Raw genomic sequence first — 26,876 nt, forward strand, 5'->3', positions numbered from 1 at the left:
AATAGAAATAGCAGTATTTCATTGAATTCATTTTTGAATTAACAAACATTATTTCTCTCCAAATCAACTTTCCTGAGTAAATAAATAACGTTGAGTTCCTATGTTTCCCAAAGCAAAGGAAAAACATTCACAATTAAGGAAACCACTAACCATTGAGCCAGTAGTGTTCTGAAATGTCAGTTCTGATGTAATGATGATCATGAGTTGGGCCAAGGGAACGTGTAAATGCTGTGTCTTTGCCAAGGAAGTCTGAAGCTGTTCCAGCATAGAGGTATTCATCTGATATGGAGAAACATTAGTGAGATCTTTAGAAGAAATGTTTAAGATTTTAAATTGAATTAGTTTCATAGGTTCAAAGATTTATGTCATATCATATTAGAATATAGCCCTTAATAAATCTTGTTTTGAATTTTAAGTAATTGGAAAAAGTAATTCAAATTCTGTAGCTTCCCAAGAATGATAGAAAAAAATTCAAATGCTTATGATTTAGTAGACATAAATGCTTTATTGGTAAAATTTATCTCTCAGACATTGTGTCTCCTCTCCATGGCAACAATGGAACATTTTGAAAAGTTATGCTTTAAGAAGGAATGGATTCTATAATTAACATTTGCTTAACAGAAAGAATATCAATGACCACAACCCATCTTTACCTAACCTCTGCTGAAAGGGATCTTTCGGCACTAGTCATTCTTTTATGATTATAACAAGCTACATTCCTTGGGACCAATTATTGCTCTAAGAGCTTTGATATACAGGAATTCTGAAAAGGACAATGATGCTGCCATTACTGCATTCCAAACTTCACCCTGTGAAGTAGAAAACTGACAGGTTTGTCCCAAGACCTTTCATGGATATTATTACCCAAAGATCTTGCTTTGAGGCAATTTCCTTTATAAGAAATATGCAAAGGCAAGTGGAGTTCTGCTGAAAACTTACTATGTTTCTTTAGATAATTAAAAAAAAGTGGTTATAAACTGAATTGACTATTTCTTGGTGTTGAATTCAGGAGGCCCAGAGTGTGTTTTGAATGGGAAAGAAGTAAGACTAGAGAACATGAAAAGCATGGACTTAGATTTGAAAGCAATCTCAGAAATAAATTCATATTATTACTAAACTAAACTTTCTTTAATTCTTCAGATTAAAATAAAAATGATGTCTTCATTACTGCATGAAGAGCATTGCTGACATTCCCAATTAATCTCCTCCAATTAATCTTCATCAAAATAAACCTTGCTTGAACTTTGATTGAAATCATTTGGCCTTCCATGTCATGGCCTAAGTAATGCTGCTAAATTTATCTGGGAGAACATGAATTAAGTTTTAAACCATCATAAAAACATTGTGTAAGTAAACTTAATTTAGGTACGTTTTAGTGCAAACATAGAAATATACACTATCTATACAGTTAGAAATGATTTTTCTAAATTAAATGAATAATTCTTGAGCAATACCTTTCTCTCACCAACCTTTTAATAAATATGTGTTGAAAAGAATCAAACTAAGTAACAGACCTAATGCAATTTATACTTCTCCACTGCTATGGAGAAAATACATTGTATTTTACAATATAAAAAGAAGTTATAGTTAGGAAGAGGCAAAAATCTAATTGAATCTGTTCAACTCTCTATTAAACATTGCCTTCTAGGTCATTAAAATTACTAAAAATATCAAACTGGCAGAGAGGCAATCACCACAATATTCTTTTTTATAAAAGATACAAAGGCCCATTCATCAAATGAGAATCATAAATCACTTATTTTATTTATCTTATTTATTTTATGAGTAGAATGGCTAAATATGTCATATTCTTTTTATAACACAAACTATCACTTCAAAAGTTCCACCATCCCTGCCTCCCTATTAAATATGAAAATGCTATAATATTTCATTATTATCATGTGTTCATTCTACACGTGATTGGCATATTAATATGTTCATTCATATACATGATTGGTAAGTTAATGAATAGTGTCTAAAGCTATAAATCAAACTAACACAAAGAAGACTATTGCACCTGCTGAAATCCAGGGATCATACCTTCATTAGTCCCAAATACCAGACCACACAGGGATCTTACTATCATGACATTTTTAAGAACTGACTATCCTTGTCATCAGATATTTTTAGTTGTGTGGAACAATATGATAAAACTAAGAAACAAGATTAGAGTAGATGTGTTGGATAGTATAGATAAAAAATTATATATAGGTATTTAAGTAAGTAGTAGAAATATCTATTAATTTTACTGTGATTTAAATTTACTCATTTGGATTTATTTATTTCTAGCATGGGGGTAAGAAGGAAAGGGAAGGAAAGTGGGGAGAAAGAGACAGACATAGAGAGAAAGAAACAGAAACAGAGAGACAGAGAGATCCATGAATATTTTGACATGGGAACCTGAGGTCTTTCAGGGAGACATGGATTCAAATTTAAATTCTGATATTTATTAGTGAATCAACTCAGTTTCCTCATTTGTAAAATGAGGGGATTGCATGAAATGGCATTGAGTATGAAAATTTAAGAAATGTGTCCAAGCCAATTTATAATATTCATAGTATTTCATGATTAAATATGTGCATTCAGTTTTAATAAAAGTAACAGATGATTGTACATATAGATCTCATCACCCATAAGTATTCAAACTCAATGTTCAAGAATTCTGAAATTCTCCTATCTGACCACAACTTTCTATCTTTCTTATCTATTTCTCCCTATTCCTCACTCTTATTAAACTTATTATTCATTCTGATTGTGATCTCCAACTTTCTTCTCTTTCAATTCTTGAGTCTATAGATAACCAGACCAACTGTATATTGTCTTGTAAAATGGAATTTCAAGACTCATAGCATGCTGAATCCACATTCTACCAAATGGACGAAATAATCCATTCACTTTCTACTTGATTATGGTTGAATGATGTTAGAAATGAAAAAAAAATATTTTGAATGAATTCACTATCAATTTATGTATTATTTAATCTCAACTGGGTTCTCACTGAAGCAAGTCAATATTTTTAGTCATTTTATCCTTACTGAAATGAAAAGAGAATGGAAGAATGGATGAAGAGTTGACCAGGGAGTTAGGAAGACCTGAGTCCTAGCTCTGACTGGTTTTGAAAGCCTAGTTAAGTTATTTAAACTCAGAGCCCCCAAGCAACTCTCCAAGACTATTAAAAAAGGAAGGTGTTGATCTTCATTAATGGAGAAAATTATTAACAAATATCATACTTCCCTAATGACATCAAATTTTAATTAAAAAGAAATGTCAAAAGCTTCTTCCCTAAATAATTCTATTTGAAGAAAGTTACAACAGAGATTTGGGGAGTGGTGGGGATCTATTATTGGACATTTTATAGAAAATTAATATAAAGTATCTCTGAGCTCTTTATATAAAGCAATAGTAAAATATGGTTTAATTTCGAAATATCTATTATACATGGTCTTAAGGAACCATTATTGTATAAAAGGAGGTTAAGTCTGTGCTTGATCTTACCTGTCATTACTGAAGCAAAAGGCTGCTGTGGATCAAAAGGACATTTCAGTCTGCCAGATTCCAAATTATGTGTGTCCAATTTGAACATGGTTTCCTGTTTAAGAAATATACTACAATAAATATCATTTCAAAGCACAAATAAGCTTCAGGGAAATAACTACATTCTAACGCTGGATTGACTGAATAAATGAATGAAAAAATATTAAGTTCTGTTTTGTATAAAATATTGTGCTAAGTTCTAGGTATACAAATAGAAAAAAATGAAAACAGATGCAAATACAAACAGAAAAACCCTGCTCTCTCAAGGAGCTCACACTCTAGAGGAAATACATTTTAAAAAGTTCAGGCAGGATCAGGGCAACTAGAAAGACTCATAGGTACTATGGGCACAGTACAGTACAGGCTAAAAGGTAAGATTCAAAAGTTCTTAGATACTCCATAGGTTGGATGGAAGTAAGTAGGACCTGCAGAACATTGGGTCATGAAAGATGAAAAGGTCTGGTGATCATCCATCTTATCAGAATGATCAGAGAGAAGACTAGGCAAAAGAAGGAGGTACCCCAAACAATGCAGAATCTGTGTACCATACATATCCCATGAGGATCACAGAGCACAGAATGCCAGAGTCTGCAGCAAACTTAGAGATCCACTGGTTCCATTCACTCAAAAAAAATATTAAGTACTTATTACAAGGTAAATTTACTTCTCTTTTTAGCATTTCAAGTCATATCCAGAATTTCTCTTTGCAAATTTGTTTCCCATTTAATCCCCACACAAGTCGATCCTCTGAATCTAGAATATATCTTCTTTTCACACTTTTGAATCTCTCTACTTTCCTTCAAAATGTAGCTACTAGATGATCTGTGGTCCCATGTGCCTTGGCTTGCTTGTATTTGAAATGTCAAGATGTTAAATGAATTTTCTAATTAGAGGTAGAAATATTGGCTTTTTGTAGGGGCAAAGGATAATCCAATCAATCAATAAGCATTTATTAAGCCCTTTCTAACATGCTAGATATTTTGCTAAGTGCATTGGAGACAAAGAAAAGCAAAATTAGTCTCTGCCCTTAAAGGAGCTCACATGCAAACAATTTCTATAAGCACAATATATACAGGTTAAATTGGAGATGATTTCACAGAGGAGACATCCGGTATTAATGGAGACAGAAACAAATATCTTTTAAGAAGGTAGGATTTTTTTATGAGAACTGAAGGAAGGAAGGAGGTAGAAGATTTTATATTTGATGTAGGAAGTAATGGGAAGCAACTGGAGAGGAAAGGTCAGATGCTTTAGGAATATCACCTTGCTAGCTAAGTAGAAAATGGTGTGGAGTGGGTGAAAGACTAAGTAAAGAGAGCAAACAGAAGGCTTTAAAAATAACCTAGGCATGAGGTAATAAAAGCCAGTATCAGCAGAGAGATGTTTTAAAGCTAGAATTGAGGCAACAAGACATAATAACTGATTGGATGGGGGGGAAGAAAGAATGAGAAATTGAGGATTTCTTAGTTTGAAAATTTGAGTGACTAGGAAGATGATGGTTTCCTCAGCAAAAGCAGAAAAGTTAGAAAGAATGATGGGTTTTAGAGAAAAGGGAATGAGTTTCGCTTTGGACATCTTGAGTTGAAGATGTCTTTGGCAGTTGGAGATGGAAAACTGGATATGAGTAGAGAGAGATCAGGGCTGGATAAAAAGAAATTAGACTCATCTGCATAGGGACAATAATTGAATTCACGGAAGCTGATGAGGTCATCAAGCAAAAGAAATTTAGTAAAAGAAAAAAGAGTCCAGGATAAAACCTTGAAGGATAATTATTTGTAAAAAGTAAGTAAAAAGTGTAAAAAGACCAGATGAATGAAGACCAAGATTCACTGATATAAAAAAATTTCTGGTGTGGAAATGTTCTCCACAGATACAGATCAATAATTCTTCTGTAACTTTTAATTTATTACTACAGAAGCTTTAAAATTCCTTTTTTAGGGTCACAAATTCTGACTCTCATATCATTCCCTGCCTTACTAAAATGTAATCACTAAATGGAATTATTTTCCATTTCATGATTACACTACTGATAATAAAGGCTATTGATAATTAAATCAGTCAAGCAGTAGATAGTCAGCATGCAACAACAGAGAGGCACTATGCTCAAAACTTGAAATAGAAGAAAAGAGATGATATAACTATAACTAGATACATAAAATACATATACAAAGTAGGTAGAAAGAAATCTGAAAGAGGATGATACTAGTTACTAAGGGAATTGGGAGAGAGGATTTCTTAGGTAATACTGCTTCTCAGAGCTAAATGTTCCCTCAAGTTCTTAATAATAGAGATTAACATCAAAATTTTATTAGGTGTCTATTACATGTAGAGTACTCCTTTGTTTCCATAAAGAAAGTGTTTTTCTGAAATTATTATAATCATTCTTGTTTGTGATCTCATTTTCTTCTGGGCATCTAATTCATTCAAGTTGTTCAAACAACCCTTTTAAAACTTACATGTCATCCCTGGCACTATAGTGAACAAATCCAACACAAGCAACTTCTTCACAATGTTGTTGATGCAAGAGTCCAAAATGCCTTGTTGGAGTATTTTCACTATTATGAAAACAGTATGGGCTTTAAAGTCACTCAGTCATTTTGGCTGAAATATATATTTTTACAACAGTGGCCTCAGATAACACAACATTGGCAGCTTTTGAATGCTTGGGAAGAAGCATCATCTTAAATTCTACTTTCCAACAAAAACAGGAATGACAAATCAGAACAGCCCCATGATCCTGAAGCAGTTCAATAACAAAGACAGCATGAGCTATCCAGAAAGAAGTGAGACTCACAATATGTGGACATGAATACATGTTATCTGTCCAGGCAGATGTTCTACAAGTAGTATATACAAATTTGTGTCACAGAGCTCTATGAATATGTTCTTTAACTTAATAAAACATTTATTATGTGTCAGTCATATGTAGGGGACTAGGTTTGACCTTGGACTAGGAAATAATGTAAAATAATTCTATTTAGGAACTTCATTTTAACAAGATTTTGAGGGAGTGGCAGGATTAGTGACCCCTCAAAAGGAATTTTAAAAACTCTGATATCTTGTTCACTTGCATTTTCATTTTATTGATGTTCACTAAAGTCACTTTGCAAATGTGATCATATTAATTAATTATTCTTCATTTAAGGAAAAATAATGTTTCATCATTTTATACTTAAAGAATTGTTAAAGAATTAATGAATTTTTGAGGAAATTTGAAAATGTGGAAATGTCAGTCACAAGTACATATACGATTAAGTATTCTAAGATGAAACTGCTAGTGAAAGATGTGAACATGCAGTCTACATGGCATCGCTTTTAAAAAGCAATTATAAATATAGACAATAATAAGCAATTATTTGCTTATTATAAATTTATAAATATAATTATATATATGTAAATTATAAATATAGACAATGAGCCTCAGCTGGATGTGATGAACATAGATGGATTTAAAGTAGCTTTTTAAAAAATGGAGTCACAAATTTATCCTCATGTTTATAGATAGATAGATGCTGCTAACACAGCCATCTCCCTTTTCAACTATTAATAAAAATATTCTAAATTAAAATAAAAATATAGATGATAAACTTATGTAAATATAACTGGAATAAATAGCCAGTCAGTTTCACTAGTACCCACATAGAGCATCCTAGAGGAATCCCTTTGGATTCTAGGTGGATGGGAGGATCTACGGGAGAACTTAGACCTTAGGATTCATAGGATTATAGATATAAATCTGAAATTGACCTTAGAGGTCATTAAATATAAATCCCATCATTTAATAGATGAGTAAACTCTGACAGAAAAAAAAAATTAAGTGACTTATTCCATGGTCACAAAGGGTCAAAGGTGGGATATAAACTCAGGTCTTCCTAACTACAAGTCCAGTGTCTTCTAAATTTCACCAAGTGGGTTTTTCATTTTGTAGTTAAGGAAATCATAGCTAGAGAGATGAAGTGACACTCTCAAAGGCATCTGGGTAAGAAAACAGAGTTCTGATTAGAAATTTCTGATCTGAAATCCATCACTTTTTTCTTTTGCACCAATCTGTTTCTATACCAAATTAAGTCCAGGGCCTTTATACTGTTCCCCAAAGGTCTTTTCATGTCAATCTTGAGTCCTAAAATCCTATATTAGATTCCCAGCTCTGATATTTATTAAGTTTCAATTTGGGCAAGTCACTGAACCTACAACAAATTCTTTTTTTTCATTTTAATTAGCAAAGATATTAGATATTCAATGGCGAAAATGTGAGGTAGCTAGCTAGTCCAATGAATACAGCACCAGGTGTGAACTCAGGAAGACCTGAAGTCAAATCTGGTCTTGGACACTCACAAGCTGTGACTCTGGGCAAGTTACTTAACTTCTTCAGTTTCTCATTTCTAAATTATGGATATATTGGAGAAGGAAATGGTAAAAACACTTCAATATCTTTTCTGAAAAACAAAATTTAAGAAGATTTGGACACAAGTGAGTGACAACAAGAAATGAGAGAATGCAGACAGATGTGGTTTGGTTGTTATCTATAATAATAATAATAATAATAATAATAATAATAATAATAATAATAATAATAGAAATTGCCACATCAAGGGGATTACAAACCCATCAATGAAGTAAAAAAAAAAATACTACTTAGATGTAAGCAGCAGAACTGCAAAAACTGAAAAATTAGAGGAGAGGTCAGGATACAGGCAAGGAACATGTTTTAAAGGACAGATCTACACTTGTTGGGTCATAAAAACAGCAAGAGAGAAAATGGGAGAAATTCCTGTATTCTGGAGAAAGGCAATATATAAAAAAGTGGTGAGAGGAAAGAGAGGTAATTTAGCTGAGAAGTTGTTACCCTTTATTACAACAGAAGTGCTACTTTCTTGCTGTACTGCTGAAGATATCACAGGGATATATTTCTTATCAAATGAAAAACTGTATCAAAATTAGCTGATTATGAGACACCCTTCTCTCCTTTCATAGTAAAATGTTTCTGAATTTATGATAAAAAGAAAAAGATTTTATAATTTAAAAGAAAATGTAGAACAATGGACTTGGAATCAGGGATACTTGAGTTTAAATACTACTTCAGACTCTTAATTGCACAACCCTGGGCAAGTCATTGAACCACTCTCATGATGTTTCCCTGTCTGTAAAATGGGAATAATAAAAACATCTCTTTCACAAAGTTATGAGAAAGAGGTGACAAATCTAGAGTGTACTTCGAAAAATTTAAAGAGCTATGTAAATGCTACTATTATTACTATTAAAAGAATTTTTACAGACAACTTTACAATTCTAAGAAATTAAGGTAAAAATTAAAAAATTAGCTAAAAATAAAAAATGACAGCAAACCTTAATAATTTATTATAGGAATTTATTAAGATTAATTAGAAATGATATGTGTATCTTATAAAAAGTCCTGGGGTTGATTTTTCATGGAAACAGTTAAAGGTATTCCACTAAGCCCATCAAAAAAGTACCCAAATCCTTTGTCTGGCTAAATACTCTAAGGACTCATTACCTCTTGTTCACTCGTAATTCTCTTATTCAAAAAACTTGTAATTTCGACTGCCTTAGGGTTTTTTTGACAATCCAAAATAAAAGTAATTAGCTCCATCTAAACTTTCTTTCAGCAGTTCTGATTTTAGGAGTTGCAAAAGAATATTTGCCTTTCACAGGAGAGTGTAAGCATTTGGCCTTTGGCCTCCAGCCTCAAAACACACCTAACCTGTGGAGCTATGCAATACAATTACCCATTCTGCTATGAATTACTGCTTAGGTATTACACTTCATCAAAGCTAGCCAAGAAAAAATAATGCCAGCAGCACAGAAGAATCAATTCAAGGACTCCCTCTTTCCACCAGTTTTCTTACTCTTTTATGGGAAAACAAAGCTTCCATATTGGTTTTCCTCAGACTCTTGAGTCTGGGCTAGTTAACTCTTGCTGACTGGGGTATGATTTTAAAGGGGACCGCCACAACAGATTGGGTCTCTTTATGAGGTCAGTTACTTTTTCACAAGGAAAAAGAGCTCCACTGAATATAAAACATACTGGACTAGGTGATTATGTGAGTTCTAGTAATTAACTTGCCACTAAATAAATGTTAAACTCTAGTTTGGAGTCAATTTTTCATCTCTGTAATATGAGAGGACTGAAGATGAAATCTTCTTAGGTTGATGATCCCTAAGTCTACAATTCTAAGATACATGATGGCATGTGTATGTTGAACTTTTTTTTGTAATAGTGATAGGATGTAGTAATGAGTCATCTAAATGCTCTTGCCTTGTTCTTATGAATCAATCATTTTCCATGATTCTGTTAAGTCATGTATTTCCTTTGCTAAGGTAGATTAAGAAGCTTTCTAAAAACAATTACAAAACACTTCTCATGCAAATTAAATCAGATTTAAATAACTGGGCAAACATCAACTGCTCATGGATAGGTAGAGCTAATATAATAAAAATGACAATTCTACCAAAACTAAACTACCTGTTTAGTGCCATACCAATCAAAATTCCAAAAAGTTACTTTACTGGGTTAGAAAAAGTTGTAAGTAAATTCATATGGAGAAATAGAAAGTAAAAGAATTTCCAGGGATTCAATGAAAAAAAGTGCAAAAGAAGGGGGCTTAGCCCTACCCAATCTAAAATTACATTATAAAGCATCAGTCATCAAAACTGTCTGGTATTGGCTAAGAAATAGAGTGGTGGACCAGTGGAATAGACTAGGTGTAATAGCAGGAAATGATTATAGTAATCTGCTGTTTGATAAACCCAAAGAATCCAGCTATTGGGTTAAAACTCTCTCTTTGATAAAAACTACTGGGAAAATTGGAAGTTAGTATGGAAGAAACTTAGATTAGACCAACATCTTACACTATACCAAGATAAGATCCAAATGGATACAGGATTTAGACCTAAAAAACAATACAACAGGCAAATTAGAAGAACAAGGACTAGTTTACATGTCAGACCTATGGAAAAGGAAGCAGTTTATGACTAAGGAAGAGATAGAGAACATCACTAAAAACAAACCAGATGATTTCAATTACATTAAATTAAAAAACTTTTGCACAGACAAAACCACTGTAACCAAGATCAAAAGAAATGTAGTAAACTGGGAAGCAATCTTTACAACTAATATTTCTGACAAAGGACTCATTTCTAAAATGTGCAGAGAACTGAGTCATATTTTTAGAAAAAAAATCCATTCCTCAATTGACAAATTGTCAAAGTATATGCAAAGGCAATTTATAGATGAGGAGATCAAAGCAATCCATAGTCAAATTAAAAATTGCTTTAAATAATTACTTATTGTAGAAATACAAATTAAAACTTCTCTGAGGTACCACCTCACGCCTCTCAGACTAGACAATATGACAATAAAGGATAATGATCATTGTTGGAAGGGTTGTGGGAAATCTGGGACACTATTACATTGTTGGTGGAGCTGTGGACTCAACCAAACTTTATGGAGAGAAATTTGAAACTACCCCCAAAGGGCAATAAAAATGTGCATACCTTTTGATCCAGGAATGCCAATACTGGGTCTATACCTTGAAGAGACGATGAAAAAGGGTAAAAACCTCACTTGTACAAAAATATTCATAGCAGCCCTGTTTGTGGTGGCAAAAAATTGGAAATCAAGTAAATGTCCTTCCATTGGAGAATGGCTTAGCAAACTGTGGTATATGTATGTCATGGAACACTATTCTTCTATTAGAAACCAGGAGGGATGGGAATTCAGGGAAGCCTGGAGGGATTTTCATGAACTGATGGTGAGTGAGATGAGCAGAACCAGAAAAACACTGTACACCATAGCAGCAACATGGGGGCGATGATCAACTTTGATGAATTGGCTCATTCCATCTGTGCAACAATCAGGGACAATTTGGGGCTGTCTGCAATGGAAAATATCATCTGTATCCAGAGAAACGACTGTGGAGTTTGAACAAAGACCAAGGACTATTACCTTTAATTTAGGGAAAAAAAAACCTATCTCATCGTCTGATCTTGCTATCTCTTATACTTGATGTTTCTTCCTTAAGGATATTTCTTTCTCAACACACTAAATTTGGATCAATGTATACCATGGAAACAATGTAAAGACTGACAAATTGCCTTCTGTGGGGGGGTGGGGGGAGGGAAGTAAGATTCGGGGAAAACATTGTAAAACTCAAAATAAATAAAATTTTTAATTTAAAAAAAGTTATATATTTCCCTAGAGATTCATGAAAACATAATGGATCAACTATTAAGGATTATTATCATCATTACTAGAATAAAGATATAACTTCCATGATGTTAAGTTAGTAATAAAACATCAGAGTCATATCATTTTTAAAATGAAAGAGGTCTTTAAGATAATTTTGTCCAATTCCTTTGTATCACAGTTGGTCTAAACCAAGATGAGGAAATTTTTTTTCTGCCAAGGGTCATTTGGATATTTAGAACATCATTTGCAGGCTATATTTGGTCAAACATTTAATTAATTCATCCCTAAAATGTTCCTAGATTCATTGAACTTTGAGACCTATCTGCAAGTGCCTTGATAATGCCAGGCCAATTACAGCTAGTGGGCTAGAGGTTACCCATCCCTGAGGTCCAGAGAAATTGTGTCAATTGCCCAAAGTGACAAGAGTAAGGTAATGGCAGCAACAGACTATTAAGTCCTAAATCTACACTTTCAATTATTTCATACTAGGGCAACAAGGTGGTGCAGTGGATAGAGCACCAGCCCTAGAGTCAGGAAGACCTGAGTTTAAATACTGCTTCAGACACTAAATAATTGCCTAGCTGTGTGACCTTAGGTAAGTCACTTAACCCATTGCTTTAAATAAATAATTTTTTTTAAAATTCATACTATCTGTATATATTTCTTCATAAACAAAGATGCTTACAAGATAAGTGTGCAACTATGAACTGTAATTAATAGAGTTGGATCTGGAATCAAGAAAGTCACCTTCCTGAGTTCATATCTGCTCTCAAACACTTACGAGCTGTGTGACCATGTGCAAGTCACTTAACCTGGTTTGCCTCAGTTTCCTGGTCTGTAAAATGAGCTTGAAAAAAATTCCAAACAATTTCAGGATCTCTGCCAAGAAAACCCCAAATAGAGTCACAAAGAGTCAGATATGACTGAACAATAAAACAAGTTCTAAGAAAGTCCCATTTCATATGGTGTGAGATGTTGATCAAGGCCCAGAATAGAAACAACTCTTTACAATAAGATCCACTCTAAATATGTGAATTATACAATACCTGTGCCAGAGTAGATATCAGAGTAAGGAAGGGGGTAAAAAGAAAAGAAAGATAACAGAAAACTAGCTATTATTAATTTTGGAAGTCTCTTGAAAGCCTAAAATAGAAGTTTCAATAAATAAGTACATGCAAAAGAAGGAGAGAACATACATTTTTAGTTATTTTATAGACGACACAGCTATTTCTATACATAAAGTGTTGCTTGCTCTGTTACACAAAAATACTTAGGAATATTTTTAATAGTAAAATAATGTACTAAATTAAATTCAATCACCTACCTCTTTGTGGGTTCCAAGATCAATGTATCCACATATTGGGTGAAAGGCTCCAGTTCCACATATATAAACATGAGTTCTGTTATAAGACTGAAGCACCCGGATAAAATTTGCACATTCTGTCTATTGGGCAAAAAAAAGAAAAGAATTAGCAAATACAATGAAAAATGTCCTTCGTACAACCTGTCCCTAAGATACTGTTTTTTTGTATAAACTTATTTTTTATCTAATAAATTTATATAAGGTAAGATCTGTGTAACAATATGTGCATGCATTACATCATATTGAAATTGGCAAAAAATACGAAACTGTAATATTAACATAGGAAATAAGTATGTAAAGAATTGTTTATATAAATTTTAACAATTGATAGACCACAATAATTGAAGAAAAGTTACTGTGATTAATTAAAAAATGGTTCACTATAAAATTTCCCTCAAGTGAAGCACAGAATCCTAGAGAAGAAGACATGGTGGTAAAATATCTTCTTTTAAATAGTATTGAGATATCCTGCCAACGTAAATGACCAAAACAAAAACAATGAAAAGAATAAAATTGTGTGCAATATTTTTTAATAACTAAATGTCTAAGGTGATTTTTAGAAAGCATCCAATTAAATCACTTGCTCAAAGTCAGAGAGTACTCCTATAATGACATTTTTAATTTTACAATTCCAGTCAAAGGAGGAGAAAGATTAATTTTGAAATGCAAGGAAACTACAGTAGAGTAGTAACTTTGGAACTTTTTGATTTTATGCAAATGTTTTAATTTTATGTCATAGAGTTCTAATCTCTGGGAGGGGGGCAAATACCTAGCAAAATTGGGAGTGGAACCAAGTTGCCTATCTCCCAATGTTGTCTTCATTCCCCAACATGATACTCTCCATATATAGAGAGATGTATATAGAAAGAAGGCAGCTAGGTGGTACCATGGAAAGAGTGCCATTCAGAGTCAGGAAGACCTCAGACACTTACTAGCTATATGACCCTGGACAAGTCACTTTATCCTGTTGGACTGATTCCTCATCTATAAAATATGCTGGAGAAGGAAATAGCAAATCACTCCAGTTTCCTTGCCAAGAAAACCACAAATGGGGTCATGTAGATTCACACATGGCTAAAAAACCAACTTCACACCAATTACAGAGAAAAGCAGCATAGACCAGTGGGAAAATCCTACTATTTACTAATGTGACCTTGTGCAAATTATCCTTCCTAGGCTCATTTCTTATCAATATTTAAAAAAAAAAGCTATATTGGAGAAGATTGCCTCTGAGAATGCTTCCACTTAGAGATCTTTGATCCTAAGAATTTAGGCCAGATCACAACCTTTAAGGAGCTATTATTTAAGCTTTTACATGAACATTTTTTATTTCCTAAACTAGACCTTAAAAATCTTTGACAGCTTACTCTTCTTTGCATTCCCAATGGTACTGTACATCATATGACTATTAGTAATAAATATTTGTTGAATGAAAGAACAAATGAACTATAAAGTTTGACAAACTCTGTCTTAAAGCAAGTTTCCAAACTTTCCTTATATCTGAGATTAAATTTTTGAAGGATGTCTTTCAGTTTTTATTTTTTCTATCCCATTATATTATACATATGTCTTTACAATGATCATTATCTTAAGAATTCAGCCTTTTCTATTTTTCCTATTTTCAATAATTGAAACATCTTTGCTTCTTAGAATATCCTTTTTTATTACTTATCTTCCTTTTTATTTCTAGTTACCATCACTGGTAGAAGCAGCAGCTTATCCACTAAGACTTTGAGGTACACTGGTTCTCTTGTTTTCCAAAGTAACAGTCTATAAGAGAGTGATCTTTATTAACGTTTCTCAATACCCTTTCTGTCTGTAATTTCCTAAAACCATTGTTGCCTGCTATAAATGAAAAAAACTCTTTATTAATCACTATTTACATTTTGATCCTAACTTGCTTCTGACCCATTTATAATTTCTAGGCTTGCTAATTTTAACTTAATTAACTCCAACCATGTTTTGGTCTTTAATTCTTATTTTTCCTTACTTTCCCTTACCCAAGGTCCTGAAAGTTGTGAAGACACTAAGCAATAGAACTATAGTCAAGAACAAAGATAAAATATGAATTAAAAAGTCTAACAATGTCTCAAGCTCTCTGCTTCTATATGAACATAACATTATTCAATCACTTGACTACAAGTTAATCAATGGCTTCTAATTTCAACAATTTTTAAAATTATGAACATTATCAAATGTATTTAAAAATGAGGTAATAATTACACCTGAAATAAGTGATAGAATTAAGATTTGGAGAGAAATAAATTACATTGATAAAAAATTCAGTATAATAATTTTATTGGACCCTAGATTTAGGGCTGAAAAGGACTTTAGAGGTCATATAGCCCAAAACTCTCATTTTACAGATGAGAATATGGAGACCCAAATAGGAGAAATGATTAGTCTACTTTGAGTTGAGAAGATTAGGGGACAGGACCATTATAATAGTCAAAAACAAAAAAAGGAAATTGAGATAACTGATACTGAAAGATACATTATATTCATGCGCTAAGTGTATTTTTCCTCAAAAAAAAAAAACAAACCACCTGTTCTGGGATAGTGTTGGGGGTGAGGGAATAACTCATTCTACAGGACAGATAAATTTTATAAATGGAAAGAGTGAAGGAAGGAGATTATGGATACTAGAGGAATAATCATGGAGTCAAAAAGAGACGCAAGTTTAATGAATATATATATATATATATATATATATATATATATATGTGGGGTGGGGTGGGGAGGAGAAAGGAAATAGCATATTTAGACCTGTGATTTAGGAAAAACACAGACAGTTGAGTGGAAAATAAATTGTTGTGGGGAGAGACTCGAGGAAGACAGACCAACCAGTAGACTCTGGAAATAGTTCAGATATGTGAAGTAGTAAGAGCTAATACCAGAGTGATGACTGTAGGAATAGAGGAAAAAGAGATATGCATGAGACATACTGTGAAGGTAAAAAAGATTACACATGTGGATGACTGTGAGTCAAAGATAATCCTGAAATTTCAGTTCTAGGAAGATCTAAACAAACTGTTTTAGTTAGAGGTTTATCTAACTTCACAAATTTAAAAGATTCATTATTTTATTAGAGTTGATTTTTATTACCCTTCCTTAGCTTAATATGTAAAGTTTCATGAATTGCTTTGGTTAAAACAATTCATCACTTGTATAGCCAGCTGTAATTCACTTGGTAATATACTTGTAGCCAATTTTTCCAAATTTTGCTAGTTTCATACAAAAAGAAGAACACTTTATTTTATTACCTGGTTTCAAATCCTAGCTCTGCCATTAAATAACTGTGTGACTTGATGGGTTTAACTATTTTTAGGCCTCAGTTTCCTCATCTGTAATCTGTAACATGAGTGGGAGTTTGGCCTAGATGATCCCCTTTCAGTTCTAAATCTTTGATGAATCCTATATTCTAAGCCTCACAAGCTTTTAAGGTTCTATCAGAGACTTTGTTCCTGATAACCTCTCAAAAGACAGGGTTACTACTATGATAAAAAGTATCTGAATTTGACTTTAGTAGATACTGAAGTCATCCTAACAATTACAGTATTTTAGAGGCAACTAGATGACTAACTGGATAGAACTCTGGGTCCAGGGTTAGGAAGACTTGGGATCAAATCTGACCTTAGATACTAGATATGTGACCTGGGTAAGTCACAACCCTGTTTGCCTTGGTTTCTCTTTTGAAAAAATAAGCTGGAGAAGGCAATGACAAATTACTCCAGTATCTTCACCAAGAAAACTCCATGAAAAAAGAGTCTGTCATGACTCAATAAAACCAAATTCATCCAAAACTATGCTGTTCTCTTAAATAGATCTTGGGAGACAAGTCATTAACTAATCTGGCTTTTAGTTAGGTGGAGTAGTTGATAGAGTTATATACTTGGAAGTACAAAAGAAATAAATTTGAATGCTTCCTCAGACACTTATTAGTTTGTGAGGCCCTGGGCAAGACTCAAACTTTTATTTTCAGTTGCTTTATTTGTAAAATGGAAATGATGATTCAGTTGATTTATTTGTAAAATGGAAATGATGATAACAATAGATACTTCTTTGAAGCATTGTTGTAAAGATCAAAAGCTGTAATATACTTAAAGCACTTTGTAAACCTTAGGGAATCTGGATCAGATAATCTCCTTTAGGTCTTCTGAGTATAAGAGCTATGATTTTCCTTATTTTGGTACTTAGGAATTTGCTTCATAGCATGTATTTATTTCTTATTTCTTTAAATTTCAACCCAGGTTTAGATATTTATAAAATGTAATATTTAGTGATCAAATTAACTATTTTTGCTAATGAGGATATTATATGGACTTGGAATTAATTAGATTTATTTGAAACATTTACTACCTGTATGATCCAGGGCAAATCATTTAATGTAAAATGAGATGGCTGTATTCAGTGACCTTTCAAGTCCCTTCCAATTTTAAATCTATGATCCTATGAATTACGACCTAACTTTAATAAGAGCAACAAACAGTTCCTGGGAATATCTTTTGCACTGTTTATGAATAGCATTCTTATAATTTCCAGAATTTTTAGGACATTTTTTTTATTTTGACAAGGTAGAAATAACTTGTCAGCAATCTTTTAGAAGCATGGCACCATACAAGCAAAGTTTCATTAATAACCCTTGGGTATGTAAACTATTTCAATTTATTTCAAATCAAATAATTGTTCAAATAGGTGGTTGCTCATCATACCTAGTCTAATTAAAAAAAATCATACTCACATGAGGATCTTTGCCAGCTAATTTACATAATTCCACCCTTTCTTTTGCAGCAGGCCAGTAAATCTGTAAAATATTTGAAGTTATGTTAGATGAAATTCTGAAATATCAATCTTGATGTCATCAATGATCCAAACTTGATTTTGATTTGACCATCATATTTAGTATTGTATCCAGAAGCAAACTAGGTCTACCATATCTTCATTTGCTCACTCTTCTAATTCCTCTATTAATAATTAATAATTAACAAATGTTTATAATGCTATAAGGCTAAAAGAAAGATCTTAAGGTTTTGGATATAGCTGGGAAGGAGGAAAGAAAATATCTTTATTTTCAGAAAGAGAAACTTGTGAGTTAGTAAGGCTTGCTCTGGAGTCAGGAGTACTTGAGTTCAAATTTGGACGCAGACACTTAATAATTTCCTAGCTGTGTGACCTTAGGCAATTAACTCCATTGCCATGCAAAAATCAAAAATAAATAAATAAAAAGTAATACATAGGACCATAGCTCTCACATATATGCATACAAAAAATCAACAGGGATAAAAAGATTAAATGCAAAAGAGAAATGTTTAAGTCAACAGACTACAACATGATAATTTCTATTAAGCAAATTATTACAGGCAAAGATTCTAAACTTTTGATAAGTTCATGTCCAACTGCCACTTTTGCTTCAAAGTCTTGAGATTATCCAAAAGTTCTTCATTTTGTCAGCATTTAGGGACACTGTAAAGCAGTTTTGTTTTTGTTTTTTAATGAGGTACTGTCAGACAATCAGATTACTTCATTGCATTGCAACAGAATTATCACTGTTGGGATACAAGCAAGAAGAAACAAGAAAAAGAAAGCTTTGGGTTGTATGATTATATATCTATAACCTGTATGTGTTTCTGACTTATTTTTAGTCTATATCTCTCGGCAGGGTTAGAAGCAAATAATTCTCAAATTACTTCATTAGGTTCCAAAGGAATGATTGCTACTGGCTGACAAGTAAGAAGAAACTAGCAAAAGAAAGCTTTGGTTTATATGTCTGTAGTCTGTATGTGAGTTTCTAACATACTTTTGGTCTATATCGTTCAGCAGAGTTAACAGTGATTAATTCATTCCATGAGGGAAAAAAATAATATCCAGAGGACATATTCTAAAAGAAACTAAAAATGATTTACATGCTGTCAGTTTATGTCATTATCCCTCTAAGTGGGATTATAGCTTTTTCAATGTTTCACAAAAAGAATAGTTCTATAGGACTCAAGGTTATTCCCTATATCAGATAAATATATGGAATCATTTTCCAAAGAAAATTAAGTTGGATTAAAGGCACTAATTTATAACACATTTTTGCAATCCTGAGAGTTATGATAGCAGTCACTGTAGACAATAAGCTCAAAAGATGAGAATCTTAAGGGTACACATAAACACCTAAAAATTATCATATTAATCCAGATCTTGCCTAATCATTCTGGAAAAAAAATGAACCTCCTTTCACCTTATTTTTACAGATTTGCCTGTTTTTCTTGTTGTTTTCAGTTACTATATTGACTTGATAGATTTAAACCTTTTAATATTATCTTATATCTTATTATTCTCATTCCCATAGGACCTCAAATTACTTCATATATATATATGTATATATATATATATATATATATATATCTTTTATTAAGGCAAGTTCTAATCCCACTAGAGAGATTGAAAAATAATTGAAACTAAATATACAAACAATTCACTGATTTTACTTCCAAGATTATCTATTTTTACTCAGTCCAACAGATTACAGTATCTTGTCAATATTTCAACATTCTAGGGTTCTGGATTTGTTCCTAATCTAAAACAGAGAAAGCAATCACAATTTAGATAAAGGTTCGAATTGATATAGCAATCTTCATTTTTATTTTCTATGATGAATTTCTTGTTTCTATTTATAGAACAAAAATGTTCATGTTATGGGTGGGGTGGGCAGTATATAAGTAATGTTTAGAATGAAGATAGAGCTTGTACCAGCAGTTAAAATTAAAGGTTAAGTGAAAACTGACCTAAATGTCTTGGATAGTTGGCAAGTGTTAAGTATAACTAATAAAATAGAAATATTTCCCCTGGAGGAGACCTCAATGGTATTTAAACTAGTTGTTCTGTGATAAGAGAGTGGGTTTTTTTTGGAAATTAAAGCTAAAACAGTTATAAAAATTATCAAGCTTCTTAAAATAGTTTGGAAGTCTAAGATTGGAGTTTCAAGTCTGGCACAAAAGTGAGAAGATAATCTCTTATTCCCTTTTGATTTTAAACTATGATCCCAAGATTCTAATATCAAGTTCCTCCAAAGAGTTCCCCAGGAAATTCTATAATAATAAAATGAGGAACCATATTTGCTTTCTCATCCATTAATTATCATATTAGTTATTAATGTGATCTACAATTTATCTCTAATTTTGCCCTGATAATTTCCCTAAAAAATAAGAAATGTGCAAAATTTCTAAAATGTCCAAAATGTTCAAATATTCAGTAGATAATTAAAAAGTAAATTTTTTGAAGACATATGACAAATTACTGGCAGAAGACTGCTCCAATCCTAACCTCTGTAAAATATTCATGAAATTCCAAGGCTTTTATTTAAGAAATTATCATGTGCTCAGAAGAAAATGGTGAAGGGAGTAATGCAATAAATTAACAAAGTAAATGCTTAAAATAATCAGAGTTAATTAAAGAATTATTAAAAATTTTTTCTCCTTATGCTAAATACTATATACCATAATTTCCATCTTTGGTCAGATTTTCCATATTTAATTTTAGGTCCCATAATTTCTAGATATAGTAAATTGAAATTAAATATTTTATTACCTCTTTGCTCTAACTTTGATTTTTGTGGGACTAGGGTTATAGCTCACTCAATTCTTCTATCATTTCGAATGCTTGCCATAGTTTCCTACACATAGGAACACAGAAGGTACTTATGGATATCTAATGTATCAATAAAAATTAAATATTTACCCAGAAATGTTACCCCTACTTTTTGTTCTGGGAACCAATATTCAATAAACCATCACCATGGTTTATTTTAAATGAAACAAAAATGACTTGGATATGGAAGATAGGAATTTACTAAGATTACATAATTGACTTCACTTGACATAAAATACAAGTATTTTAGAATAAAAAACAAACATTTTAAAATTCACAATACAGAAGATACTAATAATTTTTCTAGGCTAAAAACATTTACTTTGTTTCATAAGTTGTGCTTGTCAAGTGACCAGCATACATCAGCCCTCCGCTTTTCAGAAATAAGCTAGGCTGGTCCTCAGAGATTTGGCTTACATCCTTTTCCATATAAGCTTAATGGAACCTCGTAGGCTTTGTGCTCTGTTGGCCCAGCCTCTGTCCCCCTAGAATTGTTTCCACAACATGATGAAGCATCAGAGTAGGATTTTGTGGAGGAAAGGAAAAAAAAAAACAACTATGATTGTACTAGGGCCAAAAATGAAAAGAAAGACATTACTGATACAAAGATTTGTGGCTATCTGCCACTCACTTATTAGCATGTATTCCTGGTTTTTCTACCCCAGTGGTAAGCAAAACAACTAAGGAAACAGAATCCACTTAGGTTCAGACTAGAGAAGGAGAAAACAAAATAAAACAAAACTCCTATGCTCCCATAATGAGTTTTCTTTTTTACAAGGCATGTTGGGGCGGGGAGGAAGAAATTTAGGATGATATATGCGGGAAACAACATATTAAAATATTAAGAAAATGAATTTTAAAAATAATGATAGCACTTATAAAACTTTTAGGATTACAAAATACACTAGAAATATGAATCCTCACAGTTTTTTTGTGTGTTAGGTGCAATTATCATCACTGCTTTACAGTTGAAGAAACTGAGGAAATCAGAGGTTAAATGACTTATCCAAGTTTATACAGTCATATTTCACAGGTCATATTTCACCTCAGATTTTATGGAGTCTAGGCTCAGTTCTCTATTGTGTTCCCTGAAAAAAAACACACAGACCTACCTCAACAAAAGCAATAGAAGGTTGTGTACACCACACACACACACACACACACACACACACACACACAAACACACAGACAGACACACACACACACACACACACACATTCTAATAATTCTGATGATTTTCAAAACTAATCCTTAGGAGAAAAAAGGGAAAGGAATTTAAGGAGATAAGTATGTCTCAGCCAGTTAACAGTTACTTATTACTATGTGCTTCTCTAAAGAATTTAACCTGCAAACTTTTGTATCACTCTATGAACTTTTGTAGTAATCTGTGAATCAAAATTTAAGCTTTTTATCACCCTCCTGAGTCAGAGTTGGTGATTTCTTCACCTCCAAATGAACCCACATCTTAGAAACTTAAAACTTCATAATTAAACTTTTGATGTGATTGTGTAGTTTATTTTATATCTCTAGGTCTACTCTCCATATCAGATGACTGTCCCATTGAACTTTAAAGAGAGCAATTCAAAGAAAAAAATTTTTACAATTTCCATAGAAGTTATTAGTTTAATTTATAATTCCTACAACTTTTTTTTATTAGTTATCATGTAGCAAAGACAAATTCTCATAATTTTAAGGTTACTTTATTTAGGGAAATACTCAAATAAGAAAAGACCATGAAAATCAAGTCAAAGAAACTTTAAGTATATCCATAATTTGTTCTCTTTCTGAAGAAGCAAACTAGTTGAACCCAGTTAACAAGTGCAAGGTCAACAGAACCCCCTGCAGCCTAATTTGAAGATGCTAAAAAGTTTTTTTTTTGGGGGGGGTTGGTTGTGTGAATGGAGAGAACTACAAACTATTCAGAAAAAAAAAAAACTAAAGAGATACTTGTATCATATACCCAGGTATTAAAAAGGTTCCTTGTAGTTCAATATTTTGATAGTTCAATGAAGATGAAAAAAATTGAAGTTATTGCTGAGCATACTTAGGGACTGCAAAATGAGCAAATTAGAAATTCTCTGAACAAAGATTTGTTCTACATATTGGAAGGGAAGGGAAGGTGGACTGAACATGGCAAGAAAATATCATGGAGGAGGATGAAACTCACAAAAGACATAATATACCCTATACACAATTTTTTCTTATAGTAGACTTGGTGAAAAATATTCTTTAACTTCAATTTAAGTAGATTCCTGAGATCAATAAACAGAAACCACTTCAATTGACATGATAAAGATATCAGAAAGAGCTTTTAGAATTTGAAAGAAAAGCTCTCAGGGCTAATGAATTTTTTCCTATATGAACTCTATACTTTCTTTAAAAAGGCTGTATATCTTATTTTAATTTTGTATTTCTCCTAAGGCCAAGCACAATGCTTTGCAAATAACTAGTTCTTTAGAAATATGTTGAATTGAATGGAATCTTTATTTTAGATAAATTGATACATTACTATTCCCAAGATATGCCCACTTTCAAGCCTCAAATAATTCTCTTTATTTTCTTTCCTTTTTCTTCCAAACTAAATAATCTTACTAGGTTGTCGAAGAACTAATAAAATTTTCCACTTCTTCCCACTTCCATGCTGTTGGTTAGGTGTGACTGACTCTCTATGACTATATTTGGGTTTTCTTGGCAGAGTAGGGAGTGATTTGCCATGTTCTCCGGCGTATTTTAAATATGAGGCAGCTAAGTGGTACAGGGGATAGAGCACTGGCCTTGGAGTCAGGAGGACAGGATTTCAAATTTGATCTCAGACACTTGACTCCTACTAGCTGTGTGACTTTGGGCAAGTTACTTAACCCTGATTGCCTCACATTCAGAGCCATCTCCAGTCATCTTGATTCATATTTGGTCCCTGAACCCAGATGACTCCAGAGGAGAAAGTGAGGATGATGACTTAGCACAATATCCCCTCACTCACATCCAATTCATGTGCTTGTCATGGCATTACCTCCCTGATGTGATCTATTTAGAAAATCAATGACAAATTAAAAAAAAAAGATGAGGAAACTGAAGCAAATAGAGTTAAGTGATTTAGGTTTTTTCCCCCAGGTCTGATGTTACAATCTACTGTGTCAGAATGGCTTACCCTCTTCTGAGCTCTAATCTGTGTTTTTGGTCCTTATTTTGTTAATTATCTTTAATGAGAATGTGACATAATCTCAAACTATAATTTCCTGGAGGGAAGAGAATATATCTCCCATTGTTTTGCATAACTTTTAGCACTTAGTGCATGGTTGAACTAAAAAAAAATAGCAATTGGAAGATACTGACAATTTTTTTCTTGAAATAAGAAAAAAAGGGCGGCTAGGTGGCGTAGTGGATAAAGCACCGGCCTTGGGGTTAGGAGTACCTGGGTTCAAATCCTGTCTCAGACATTTAATAATTACCTAGCTGTGCGGCCTTGGGCAAGCCACTTTACCCCATTTGCCTTGCAAAAAAAAAAACGTAAAAAAAAAAGAAAGAAGAAAAAGAATAGTAATGTCTAAGTAATGTCAGGGTTCTTAGAAGTATTTTAATTAAAATTAGCAGATCAGACTCATACCTCACTAGATGGGATCCAGTCACATTTAAGGATTTCATTATTTTACCTCTAGGAGTATTGAAGAGCATATGTTTGGCATATATGTGAATGAATTAATCACTATGAAACAAAGCAGCAAGCAGCAGCTTGAAAGCTAATTTATATTGATGTCCAAATGGTTTCAGTTTTCTTAATTTCAAGCAACTGAGAATTAAAATTATCACTTTACAGTGACTTTAAACATAATGAGCAGAATATAGTCATTTTTCATGTCATATGGCCAGAAAAGGAGAAATTACAAGCATATTGCAAACAAAAAAAGTCAAAAAGTCACTAAGTGATAAATGAATTTTTGCTCATAATTCACATGCAAAATTCAGTTATGGAATATACATCCAGGTAACAACGAAACCAAAGCCTATCTTTCTGTTTCAGAATGCTTTATGGATAGGAAAGGTAGACAACAAAGAAAAACAGTCAAAAAATTGCTTTATTAAAAAAAAGATTATATTAGGAATTTGAAGTGACTATCAATAGCATTCCTTTTTCAATATATAAGATATAACATTTTGATTTTAGGTTGACACTTTAAAAGTCATATAGTAAATAATATGGGATCTGAATAACTCATATATATATATATATATATATATATATATACGTATACATATATGCATGCTAATTACCCCTGACAAAACTGAAATTATCTTTTTAGTTTTGATTATACAGTTTATGCATTATGTCTCCAAGATTTAATATACAACATAAAATGATTCTAAATTTTTTAGCTAAGCAAAATGAAAAATTTATACTTTAAGAAATGTGACATCATCTATTTGTTTTAGCAATGTAAGTACATCTATTTGAAAGTAACCCATAAAACTAAGGGAGTTTTTCGTAGAATATAAATTTGAAGTAGAGCTAAAATTGTTTTCTTATTAAGACTAAATACTACATTTACAATTCACAAAAGGTTTCTTTTATTTTTTTCTTAGGTTTTTTTTTGTAAGGCAAATGGGGTTAAGTGGCTTGCCCAAGGCTACACAGGTAGGTAATTATTAAGTGTCTGAGACCGGATTTGAACCCAGGTACTCCTGACTCCAAGGCTGGTGCTTTATCCAGTATGCCACCTAGCCACCCCTAGGTTTCTTTTTCAAGCAATAAATTTAGATCTTCATTTCTCTGAAATTACATTTCTACAATGGCATATTACATTTTCTACAAAAAATGAAATGTTTTAAGAAGGTTAAAAAGCAAATCAACAAAAAAGAAGCATTTGTAATAAATAAACTTTATTAAAATTAATTTTACATCAATCCAGGCATGTGCAGTGTTGCATAAATAGAACTCTGGTATTGAAATTTCTGGTTTTGATACTACTAGCTTGTATGAATGTGGTGGTTATGTAAATGTTCTTTTTCTTTTTTTCTTCATCAAAAATCAATTAACATAGCTATCTTGCTCAACTAGTACTTTCAAGATTTCAAAATAGAAATATAAAAATAAAAACAATGATCTTTTAAAATTATTTTAATTTATTATGCCCATTAAATTCTGATGCCCTCAAACAAAGACTCCTCTGTCACTCTCTAGCTACAACCCTGACTGGACCATGATCTTTAACATATAACCCTCTATATTAACTAATCCAGTGTGCCACTAAAATTCATCTTATATCTTTAGCACACAAATATTCATTATTTGTCTATACCTAAACTCTATCACTGGGAATGGTTAATAAAATAATATAAAGGTTCTTTTGGTAAATATTATTTTCAAATTGGGGCCTGTGCTAGATTAGATAACTTGAAAAGATATTTAAAGACAATAGAAGACTTGTCATTTTTATCAGTTATTATAGGAAATATGTATTTTTTTCAAAGGCTTTCAGCATTAATAATTTTTTCACCAGTCCATTCTATGAAAGAATGCAGCATCCAAAAAAATGACTTAGCAGAAACAAATGCTATCCCTTCACTATCTTCTCCAACTGAGCAACCTAAAATACTTCTCTTTAAAATAATGAACCACTATATTTCTTATAGATCATGGAGTTAGAAAGGCTCTCAGAAGCCTTTTATCCAGTCCATTCACTTTACAGATGAAGAAACTGAGCCCCAGGGGGACTGACTTTACAAAGGTCATGAAATTAGCCAGTGACAGGGTTGGGAATTGAACCTATTCTTCAAATCCAAAACTTCCATGTATCATGATGTTTCTGAATTTTAATGGACAAAAATGGGGCTTTTGGTCAGGTAACTGAAATCTTTCTTCTCCCCTTCTGTATTTTGTTCATTTCTTATTTTTAAAGTTTTACTGGTGTAAAATAGCAGTATGAGAATTCTCTAAACCAAATCAAATAGACAACTACTCTATAATCTGTAGTCCTAGAGATATTTGAGACACTCAAAAGGAAGATGACTTGGCCATTATCACTATTGATTCCATGGCTGCCACTTCTAACTCTATAATCCCAGGTAAATCATAAAACCTCTATGTGATCCCAGACTAATCTTCTAAAGAGTATACAGACTAAATGCCCCTCTGCATTATTA

The 26,876-nt window shown here is 32.4% G+C and overlaps 1 protein-coding gene across 6 annotated transcripts in view; it reads right to left on the reverse strand.

The window, feature by feature from the left end:
- Nucleotides 1-26,876, reverse strand: part of SEMA3D (semaphorin 3D) — a 221,408-nt gene that overhangs the window by 75,944 nt on the left and 118,588 nt on the right. For all 6 annotated transcript variants that reach the window (XM_074194057.1, XM_074194052.1, XM_074194056.1 and 3 more), the window contains 4 exons: nt 17,848-17,910; nt 13,068-13,187; nt 3,496-3,589; nt 151-279 (listed from right to left, as the gene is read on the reverse strand). In XM_074194057.1, the coding sequence (XP_074050158.1) occupies nt 151-279; nt 3,496-3,589; nt 13,068-13,187; nt 17,848-17,910 (406 nt within the window). The remainder of the gene's footprint in view (nt 1-150; nt 280-3,495; nt 3,590-13,067; nt 13,188-17,847; nt 17,911-26,876) is intronic.

This window comes from Macrotis lagotis, chromosome 7 (genome assembly GCF_037893015.1).
Source record: "Macrotis lagotis isolate mMagLag1 chromosome 7, bilby.v1.9.chrom.fasta, whole genome shotgun sequence".
Lineage (NCBI taxonomy): Eukaryota > Metazoa > Chordata > Mammalia > Peramelemorphia > Peramelidae > Macrotis > Macrotis lagotis.